This window comes from Zeus faber (assembly GCF_960531495.2).
Source record: "Zeus faber genome assembly, chromosome: 22".
Taxonomy (NCBI): Eukaryota; Metazoa; Chordata; class Actinopteri; order Zeiformes; family Zeidae; genus Zeus; species Zeus faber.
Genome location: NC_137209.1, coordinates 18,846,367 through 18,857,678, shown reverse-complemented (window position 1 = coordinate 18,857,678; position 11,312 = coordinate 18,846,367). Strand labels below are relative to the sequence as shown.

Below are 11,312 nucleotides of genomic sequence, written 5' to 3'. Positions count from 1 at the left end.
CCCTCCCGCCGCCATGTTTTTTTAGGTTTTTTTTAGTTTTTTTAGTTTGTTTTTTTTAGGCCGACTCAGACTGAACGCCCAGATCAGCTCGTCCCAATTAAACACGGCCATCGACCCGCGCTTCGGGTGCTTTCGTACCGGCGACGCCGGCGAAATTGGATTTGCGCTGCGCTGCAGCGCCGTGTGCTTATTATTTTAGCGTTGGCTGTTCCACACCCTACGCTATCGCGGGTACGCCACCCTGGGGAACGCTTCCGCCATGACCCCGTCTTACCGTGACCGGCGCCACTTTTCGGGGGGCCCTCCCCAGGTCATAAACCGCTAGTCCTTGTTTTTTTTTTTTTTGTTTTTTTTATTGTTGTAAAACATCCTGTCTTTGTGAGGTCACAACTCCAGTCTTGGGAAGGGGGGGATTCCCCACGTAGCTGGGCTCCCGGACCCTCCGCCAGCTTCACACGCAGGGCGGCACACCGGAGGAGTTGTTTTTTTTTTGTTGGTTTGTTTTTTTTAACGTTGTTACTGTGATTACTGGGGTTTAGTCTACTTTTCGCCGCTCTACTCCTCCCGCAGGTCTCAAGCCGCGTCCATGGAAAACCCATCGAAACAACTGGCTTGGTCCCGGCGGGTGCTGTATCTTATTTGTTGGTTTCTGAAAATATTCCGCTTTTTATTCCAAAATATTACCCGGGAAACGGCGGGGGAAAGATCGTTGGCGGCTGGTCCCTTTTGGCGCGTCGCGTGCTTTCACAAGTTCAATCAGAAATGGCTCATTATTATTATTATTGTGATTGTTATTCCCCTCTTTGAGCTGTGCAAGTACGAAATGGATCAAACGGACCGGCTCGATCCCACACCTCAGCCTCCCTAACGTTGACTGATTGATTGGGCTCTTTGTGGCGTCCGTTGGGTTTAGAAAAATAAAACAAAAGTAAATGAAGGCAGCGAGCTCTTGTGTCGCCAGATCAACATTGCGCGGCTGCACTAATTGATCAGTTGCGGACAGAATAGCGGCCGTTTTGTGTGTTTATTTGAAGATGTCTCTCTGTTTCTCAAACGACACCAAGAATTTCCTGGGGAAATGGAAGTCGACCACCGGGAACCAGATGAACGGCAAGAAAATGGATGAATGGCGGATGGATGGACGGATGTACGTTGTCTCCATAGGGATAGAAGTGCGTCTTTGCAAAATAAACAGCTGCAGTTACATACAAAGTAAACGGTAAATACAAGCGTAGTCATGTATTTACAAATGCGGCTAATTGTTGTGGCGTTCTCAAAAACATGACTTGTGCGTGTACGTACGGTAAGTGTGTCTCCTACAGAGGTCACACAGAGGTCACTGTGTCTCTGATGTCTTGGTACAGTTGACAGGAGGTGAGAAAGTGCAGCTCTCTCTCTCGCCCCCCCTCTCACTCTTTCTCCCTACCCTCTCTCTCCCTCTCTTCCCCCTCTGTCTCTCTCCCTCCCTCCCCTCTCTCTCTTTCTCCCTACCCTGTCTCTCGCTCTCTCCCCTCTCCCTCCTCTCTCTCTCCCTCCCCCCTCTCTCTCTCTCCCTCCCCCCTCTCTCTCTCCCCTCTCCTCCCTCCTCTCTCTCTCTCCCTCCCCCCTCTCTCTGTCCCTCTCTCCCTCTCTCCCTCCTCTCTCTCTCCCTCCCCCCTCTCTCCCTCCCCCCTCTCTCGCTCTCTCTCCCCTCTCCCTCTTTCCCTCCTCTCTCTCTCCCCTCTCCTCCCTCTCTCCCTCCTCTCTCCCCCCTCTCTCGCTCTCTTGCCCCTCTCCTCCCTCTTTCCCTCCTCTCTCTCTCCCTCCCCCCTCTCTTGCTCTCTCTCTCCCCTCTCCTCCCTCTCTCTCTCTCTCCCCTCTCCTCCCTCTCTCTCCCCTCTCTCTCGCTCCCCCGTCTCTCGCTCTCTCTCCCCTCTCCTCCCTCCCTCCCCCCTCTCTCTCCCTCCCCCCTCTCTCTCCCTCCCCCCTCTCTCGCTCTTTCCCCTCTCCTCCCTCTTTCCCTCCTCCCTCTCTCTCTCCCCTCTCCTCCCTCTCTCTCTCCCCTCTCCTCTCTCTCCTCTCTCTCCCTCCCCCCCCCCCCTCTCTCCCTCCCTTTCCCCTCTCGCCCCCCCTCCCTCTCACTCGGTACTGTCTCTTTAAATGGGGGCGTGTCTCTTTCTTTCCGCTCGCTGTGCGACTTCGTGCGGAAGAAAATTTCCGCTTCCTGCGCTGGAGGAGGCGGCAGCGGAACAACAACAAGGCAGCCACCGCCATGTCGGCCCTCTGAACCCGCCCCGTCTCCCACCTCTCACCCCGCAGAGGACGGACCGTCGACGAGGCAAGCCCCCGGGACGATGTCGGAGCGCGGCGGGCCCCCGCGGACCGCCGGGGTCCCCTCGCCGCACACGCAGCCCTCCAAGCCGGTCGCCAGCATCACGTCCAACCGGCCGGTCCACATGAACCTGTACGCCACCTGGGAGGTGGACCGCTCCTCGCCCTGCTGCGTGCCCAGGTGAGGCGCTGCTCGCCCCGGGGGGGGAGAGGAGAGGGGAGGGAGCCCTGGAAGCCGGGGAGGGCTGCTCCTCTGCCGGCCACTGCTGGAGACAAATTAGCCCCGTTTGGTGGAGGTGTGGTCCGGTCACCACTGTCACCCAGGAGCGGATTATAGTAGATTAGGGTTAAATTCCATTAGATGGGATTAAATAGACACTTAATAAAAGAAAAATAAATAAAATGAGCATATGAGACAATTAAAATAGGAAAAAATGGCAATATACAATAAATCATAAAATAAATACAAAGGAAAAGCAGTAAACCCCTGTACGATCATCCTAACGAGAGCTCTGAAGTGTGGATGTATATTCCATATTATATGAATATTAAAAGAGAAACTGGTGTTCGACTTTTTGGGTTTTGTGGGAGGTGCTGGTTGTATCTGCATGGCAATATTTTTTTTATTTTTTTTTATTTAGATATTTTGTATTAAAGCAGAATTTCAATTCCTCCATAAACACAGGGAAACATTGGGTTGGTGTCTGTGGCGCACATGGACCTGGATGGATGCCTCCACTTGTCGTCCAGGAGCTCCATCATGTCTGCTTGTGTCTGGGAATTTAGAGGGAAAAATACCCCCCCCCGAAATAATTAGTTTAGTTTGTCATGGCGAGGCCCAATCGCCAGACAGGGTTTGGTGGCGGATGGGTGACAAAAAAAAGTCCCGATCTCACAAGGAAAAACAACATTCACCTTGGTTGGTGTTAAGTTGTTTCGCTGCGGACCCCTCCCCGGGCCGCGGACCCTGGTTTGGGAACCCCAGGCCGAGAAGCCACCCACACCTGCTCTGGGCTCCACGGTGAAGCCTTGAACCCTCTGTTTCCCTGTGATTGCGTATATGACCTCGGTTACCGGGGTCGGCCCCCGGGGCCGTTTCTTGTTTGGAATGAAGGGCCCATCCTTTCACGTCTTGGCTTGGTATGATTGTATATACTGTGTGTGTATGTGAGTGTGCGTGTGTGTGTTTTTACCGCAGTCTACAGCAACACGGGGGAGAAGGAAGGCAGTGGTGATAAGAGCGAGAGGGGGGGGGGGGGGAATCTGTTGCTCTGTCATCTCCATTTAAATGGGATTCCGCCCCGACTCGGGCGCAGCCAGCCCATCAGGACGACGGCGGCCCGCCGGCTCATCCCGCCGGCGACGGCACGTCCGTCACACGCAGCCAACGCGCGCTCTGGGACCGCGTCGTTGAAACGGGTTCTCGTGTTTTTGGCACGGCATCATAGCCTTATTTATTTATTTATTTTTACTTTTTTCTCAAGGCTTGCCACGCTGGCGGCGACCCGCTCAGGCGGTTACTCTCAACCGTCTTCATATCAGGGAGCCTCATTTGGATTGACATTAGTCCCCGCTTGATAAGATTTTGCCAGTCTGAGATGCGTTGGTACCGTTAGATATCACCATTTGATCCGCGCTTCCATACCCGCCTGTACCCTGGTGACAGAGATGACCCTCAAACTGATCCAAACAGTCGTTTTTGTTCCCTCTGTGACGGCGAAGTAGGGACTGCTGTAAAGTACGTGCATCGTACTGGTGGCTCGGGTGCAGGTCTGTCGTTTTGTACGTCACGTGACAAATGTGTGCCTCCATTGGACGGAAACGGCTCAGATGTGGTCAGGATTCGGCCTTTGCGGGGTGCCGCCGGTACCCGAAAGGTACAACGCTGTGCTTGTATTTCCCAAAAGTCTTGACTTGGCCCCTCGCTCGAACGCTGAAACTGCCTCGGAGGTGATGAAACCGCCTGGGTCCGGGGCTTGATGGCTCCCTCGCCGCTCGGCCTGTTCTTGGTCGGACTGTGAACTTCCTCCTACCGCTTCCTGTCAGCCCGCAATGCTGCTCGGTGCGGCGCTGGCACGCCGCCGTTTGGGTGGAGGAAGCACAAACATCCAGGTCCGCGGGCGAGTGTTTCTGTTCAGTTTGAACCTTTTCTTGTTTTCTTCTTTTCCCCTGCGAGGCCAAGAGAGAGCGGCTGTTGCCAATGACACAGGTGTTGGCCGAACATCTGAACCCCCGGTGTTGGCGGGAGCAGCCCCGCCCTTCGGGGGGTGAATCTCGCCCGTGGCCGTCCGTGGGCCCCGTCCGTCCGTCCGTCTCCGGGTGCTTTTTGAGGCCGCGCCCTTGCGCTCCGCCTTTTCCGACCTTTGGTTCCGCCCTCTCCTACGGAGGTAAACGTGATCCGAGTGGCTTCGAGCCGGGATCCACGGCATGGGGTGATCCCTCCCTGCGGCTCCCCTTGTCTTGTGGTTTCCGCAGTGTCACGCCTCCCCTCCCGCACGCGCCAACAGTTGCCGGGATGAGAGGTTCCACCCTCCAGTGATGACCACATTCCTCTTCAGGCTCCAGGCCTGGCCTTCTAACGCGAGGCCAAGTCGCTGCGCAGCGTAGGACGGAGCACACCAACGAGGGTTTTTATCGTCGAGTGGAATGCTGGGGGCGATCGCTGTGGGAGCGGGTGGGGGCGGCGGGGATTAGATTCCAGCGCGGCGCTCGCTGTCGAGGCCTCCCCGTCGCTGCTCCCGCGAATCAAGTATTTCAGGACTGGGCCCCTTGGCAGAGCTCCTCGGCCTGTCGTTATCAAAGGGGTTCCTCTCCGGGTTGTGGAGCAAGGGGGAGGTCCAGGGAGGTGTGGACGGACGGTGCCTGCGCGGCTCGGTCCCCCCCCGGCAGTATTTGGGACTCTGGATTTATCCGACGAGATGGCGATTTATTTATTTATTTATTTTTGTGGCGATAGAGCACCGCCGGCGGCAAAGACAAGAGTGGTCCGTCAGGCGATGAGCACTTGCACACGCGCACCAACACTGACATGCCGGCAACAACGAGGCGATTATGGCGATGCATCGATGGAGACGTTTCCATGCGAAGCATTGGGGCGTTTACGGCAACAGCCTCGGCGGACTCGGGTCTCTCCGTCAAAGCCAAATGTCCCCGCCGGCTCGTCTTTTTCAGCCGGTTTGTGCTCTTTCGGAGGAGCGTCCCGCCGCGGCTTCCCCTCTCACCGCCCTCAAGCCCCTGACGCGCCGCCCCCGTTGAGGCCCCGTGAGGAGTCCCAGCAAATTGTTTAAACGCCGAAACAGACTGGGAGATTGACCGGGAAAAAGAGGCAAACCCCGTTCACAGCGTATCCCTTCACACAGTCGCAGCCGTGCTCGGATTAAGAACATTGCACTCTACTGTTTACGTCAACGTTTTTAGGATCCAAGTGTTGACATGGAGCCATCCTACCACTGGTGCCCTTGTATGCACCAGTCGATGATTCCTACCAAAGGCAACATTCCCAGTTGGCAACTGTCGTATGAACTGCAAATTCGTAATATCTGATCAGAATAAAGCCCAGCGCATATTATCGAGTAATAATCGAATTGAGCGAGTTTACATGGTGAACGTTTGCCGGTACGCTGATGATGAAACGCTGTTCATGCCCGTCCATGAAACGGGCAACATTTCCAAATTGTCGGACGGTGGGGGGGATTTCTGGAAAGTCTCGTTGCGGAAAAACACTCGATGGGACGCGTTGACTTGAGGAGCGGCCCGCGTGAACCCATCGTAAATATCACCTCATTGTGGCATTGAGTGTCTTTCTGCTCCACGTCGCGAGCTGCAGATTCGGGCTCGGTGTGAAAACCCGCTGTTTTGCTTCCTGACACACATCAAAACAATGGAGGAAAATAAGCATAATTCACTGTATTTTACGCCACGTATCCAGGCGGGGAAGGGAGGAAGGAAAACAAGCAGAGTTTGTGCATTAAATATAAATGTTTATCTGCTGGACTGTGTGTGTGTGTGCGCGTGTGTGTGCGTGTGTGCACGCGCGCACAGAGGCAGACCGCAGGATGTTGTAAATAATACATTGTGCATTTGTTGCACTCGCGCACTATAATTGGCCGGCGACACAATGGTGGGAGTAACATGAGCAGGATTGCGCACACACCCAACCGCACACACAGTCAACTGTCTCAATACACACTTGCACAATGCACAAACATGTATTTAACATCCATTATTATTGATATTATCGTTATTTCTGGTGTGATTATCATCGTCATCATGAGGGGTCCAGCCTGCAGGGCTATTTTATTTTGAATCATCTTGGCGTTTTTGGCTGAGACATCATGATCCAATGCTATAAGAAGTCCGGTTTCTGTCTCTGCTCATTCGAATTTGGAGGGTTGGCTGTGCAGACGAGCAACCAGGGGACCACAGACCGGGGGTGGGGGAGGCGATGCTGCGTTCAGCGTAAACTCGTAAAATCGCGCTGCGTTTCAGAGAAGCCGGAAAACTGTAATACGTACCAAACACGACTAAACCCCGTGTATTGCTGCTTGCAGCTATATTTAATATTATCATTATTATTATCTATAATATATTCTGTTCTAATAAAGCACTCTGAGCTGCTGTGTGTGTGTGTGTGTGTGTGTGTGTGTGTGTGTGTGTGTGTGTGTGTGTGTGTGTGTGTGTGTGTGTGTGTGTGTGTGTGTGTGTTGAGAGACGAGATAGATAAGATCGCAAAAACTGATCATGCAATTCTATAATAACAGTGACATTATTTTGATTATTATTATTTATATTTGGTGGACTTGATTGAGCTGACCGGAACGTTTCTTTTTGTTTTTTGTTTTTTAATTGTGGGTACTGCCACTGCACGTACCGGGAAAAAAAACTTGCTTTAATTCGTTCAACCTATTGTGTATTTTTGAGGTTTTCTTAACATTAAATGTACACTTTAATCTGAATTATTTTCCATAAATTTTACTTATTCATTTGCTCACTCAAACTCTCTCTTAATCCAGATAGAGCTTTATTGCTAATTAAACTAATAGGGTAAACGTACGTGACTGGGAAACAAACATTAAAAACAAAAGAGTGAAGTAAAGGTTAAAACACAAAAATAATATAAAAACATTACTGTTAAGAAAAATAAACTTAAGTTGTTCACTCCTACTCTCTTTTCTCATGTGACAACAAAGGAAAACAAGCAAAACAAACAACCCGAGGACTGTGTGTGTGTGTGTGTGTGTGTGTGTGTGTGTGTGTGTGTGTGTGTGTGTGTGTGTGTGTGTGTGTGTGTGTGTGTGTGTGTGTGTGTGTGTGTGTGTGTGTGTGTGTGTGTGTGTGTGTGTGTGTGTGTGTAATCCTGCAGCTCAGGTTACAGTGTCTCTCGCAGGTGACAACACAAGTCCCATAATGCACTTAACACAGATTGACCCTGACGCACCGCTACGGATTAGAGACTCCGCTCCTCCCGGCGCTGCCAACTTTTTAAATAACGCCACAGAACGGCCACCTGCAACACACATTAACTCCAAATTAAGAATATTGTGCTTGTCTCTAACCGTAGAGAAGTTCCCTGTTTTTAAAAAGGAAGGGAGGTGTTGCCAGTTTTGCAAAATCACAAAACTGGCAACGGACGGTGATTTGTTTTTAAAAGCAATTTGTGATTACTTTGTTTTTAATCTTTATTAAACTAGGTTGTAGTTTATTTAATTTAATGTTTATTTGAATTTGCATTCTATAAACTGCTTTACGGTTCCATTAAAACACAATATTAACTAGAGTTCAGCAAAGACAGATTTCTTTTACGAGCAAAACTTAAGTAAAACAATGGTTCTAGACGCTGCTCTGTTCCTCCCAGCGCTGTCACCTTGATAGTGGAAAGGGTGAGGAATCCCAAAATTTTAATATTGAAGTTGCCTGTAGCCGTCAAAAGGTTCCCTGCTTCAAAAGAGCAACGACCTTCACTTGGAAGGTGTTGCCAGCTTTGCAAAAGCACAAAACTAGCAACCAAACACTGCTTCGATAAAAACAGTACAAGGGTTTAGAATCGAAGCTTTGAATTTCACGTTGAATTTCAGGTGCTGTAAACTACGTGTGTGTGTGTGTGTGTGTGTGTGTGTGTGTGTGTGTGTGTGTGTGTGTGTGTGTGTGTGTGTGTGTGCGTGTGCGTGCGTGCCCGCCTGCGAAGTGCACCAGGAACATGGGTCCTCGCTTTCCAGGTGTATTTACTCAGCCCTCAGTCTGATACCAGTACAACATTGGGTGTGTGTTTCAGGGGGCGTCTGATTGGTTTGATAAGCAGGAAGTAAATGTGATTGTCCGGTGGGATGGTTGTTTGATGATTGTTGAACTGGACTCAAGGTGTGTCTTTGCACGAAAAGAAGATCCCAAAAATAGTCCAAAAAGTGATATGTAGTGCAGAGTATAATGAATTACAAACACACTTGGGCTGAGGGACATTGACAAATTATAACATTAAATATCAAAATATCTTTTTTATTCTATAAATAAATTCTGTGAATACATTTATGATTTTAATATTTCATAATAATGATTTTAAAATACATCATTTGATATTCTGGGAACGACTACTGCTGCTTTCATACGGTTGACACAGCATAAGATATTTACATATGAGACATAAGATATTTACAAGAAATGTGATTAATATTTTTATATATTAGATATTATGACCATCGTCTATGAAGTTGAGAAAACTGTAACGCAGCCTTAATGACGACATGTAACCCTAAATACCCCGAAATCCCAGGCCGTGTCTTAGCCCTAAAACACAAATAGGACTTGAGGAACACGCTGTACGCAACAGCAGAACATTTGTCACTGAGGCGATCTCACACACACACACACACACACACACACACACACACACACAGAGAAGTCACATGCTGTCTAGCCACGATTAGAGCACTCGTTGTGTTTGGATTGGGCACTAACCTAAATTTTTCAAAGAACAACCCACTGTTTTTAAAGTAAACATGTATGATAGAGTTTGACAGTAGGGAGGGGAATGTCTTGGTGTGTGTGCACACGTGTCTGTGTGAGTAAAAGTGCATATATGGCTCCGCACAAGTTTGTTTATGTGTGTGTGTGTGTCTAAAGGTTGGTTTTGCCCTCCTTAGGAAGTAACAGGCCTCGGTGTGTCCTTGCCCGTGGCTGCGAGAAGTAGAGCAAGATGGAGAGGGGGAGAGAGAGAGAGAGGGAAAGAGAGCGAGAGAGAGATTTAAAGGGTGACGGCGGGGCGGAGGCGGTGAAGACGGGAGGAAGATGAAATGTGAAGGGTCACTCGCCGTCCCGCGTTTGCGGCGTTTCTTCTGCCCGTTGAACTCGTTTGCCGCTCCCGCTCCTCTTCCTCCGGCCGCCGGCCAATTAGACTTGTGTTGGGATGAACAAATGAACGCTGAGCCGTTATACCCAAAAACCGGAAATAATAATAGTGCTGCGTTTTTAAAGTAAACATGTCGTTGTTGCCTGTCGAGACGTCCTCACCAGGAGGACTTGATTGTGGAAGTGACGTGGTTGAGGTCTCTCTCCCTCTCACCGGAACCGGGGCGTTTCGGACATCTCGTGCTGCAAGTTTGATCCACACTGATCTACGTTCGTGGCAGGAACTAGTGAAACCGGCCGTTGAAGTTGAAGAACGTTGGCGTATCTTGATTGGCTTGTGGAGCGGGGCGCTTTGTGACATCGTGAACCAACCTGTTATAAGTCCAGGCTTCGTCTCTCGGCGCTCATTCGCATTGGGAGAGTTGCGCTGTGTACACCTGGTTGCTTCGCGTAGTATTTAGGCTGGCTCAGAAGACCGGAGGAGCCGATGCCGCGTTCAATGTAAACTCGGAAAATTGTAACTCGTGCTGCGTTTCACAGAGCCCGGAAAACTGTAATACGTACCTTACACGGCTAAACTGGACCCGGTATATTGCTGCCTGCGGCTATATTTATTCTTATTCTTATCATTTAGGGCCGCTCCTGAAAGTTTACGAGTCAAATAATCACTCGGAAAAACGCCATTTTCTGCGCGTAAAGCATGGAGAGGGGGTGATCAGGGAGAGAGTCACTGAGAAAGTGTCCCCGTTACACATTCTCTGTATATGGCCAAACGTCGGAATCATCCATGTATTGGAGGATTACCATTGGATGATTGTATGGTTGTGGTGGTGGTTGGGCTGAATCATTTCCCGAAACTTTCCTCCGTCTTTGTTTACATTCGCACCCACGTACAGAAAACGTGAAGCACCGTGACTCCAAATGAGGTAAAATATCGTCGTAACGCAGTTCTGCTGCTGATTTGCCGTACGGCGATGGAAATGGTGTAAAATATATGTACGATGGTAATTCTTCTATCGTATCAGGATATACTGTGTCCCGTCATATCGCGCAGCCCTTGACATCATGGTACCTGGTGTTCTACTGATACTTTATCAGTAGAGGAACACCTTGTGAGGGTGATTATCTTTAAAACATTTGAATATTTATACAGTTGATTGTTGGAACGCTGCCTCGCCAAATGCGACATTCATCAGTCCTACAAGTGTTCTTAAAGGGAACCTATTACGCTCCTTTTTACACGTTATATGTGAAGTTAATATAGGTCTGTGAAGTTCCCTAAAACAGGTTTGCTGAAAATACCTGTGTGTGTGTGTGTGTGTATATATATATATATATATATATATATATATATATATATATATATATATATATATATATATATATATATATATATATAAATAAATATACTCAGATTATGCGTTCCAGCCATTCTAACATTCCTCTAAATGGATCCTGTTCCAAAATGGGCTCTTTCTGTGTGTGAGCCCATGTGGTTTGAACTTTACTTCCGGGTTCCATTGTATTTAGTCTGTAAAACCTTTACTTATTTCACCTTATCAGTCCAGAAGAGTCCGTTTCTGAACAAATTTGAGGCTAGAAATAAGCAATCCACTTCACTTCACTCATATTAGATCTACAAGGCCTCATTTAAGAGTTTG

The 11,312-nt window shown here is 49.3% G+C and overlaps 1 protein-coding gene across 1 annotated transcript in view; it reads left to right on the top strand.

The window, feature by feature from the left end:
* Positions 1-2,333: 2,333 nt before the first annotated feature.
* The window catches only part of pacs1 (phosphofurin acidic cluster sorting protein 1), a gene marked incomplete at its 5' end in the record, with an annotated part of 55,060 nt that continues 46,081 nt past the window's right edge, over positions 2,334-11,312 (top strand). Inside the window, one exon of the mRNA XM_080023629.1 lies at positions 2,334-2,491. Coding sequence (XP_079879755.1) covers positions 2,334-2,491 — 158 coding nt within the window. The remainder of the gene's footprint in view (positions 2,492-11,312) is intronic.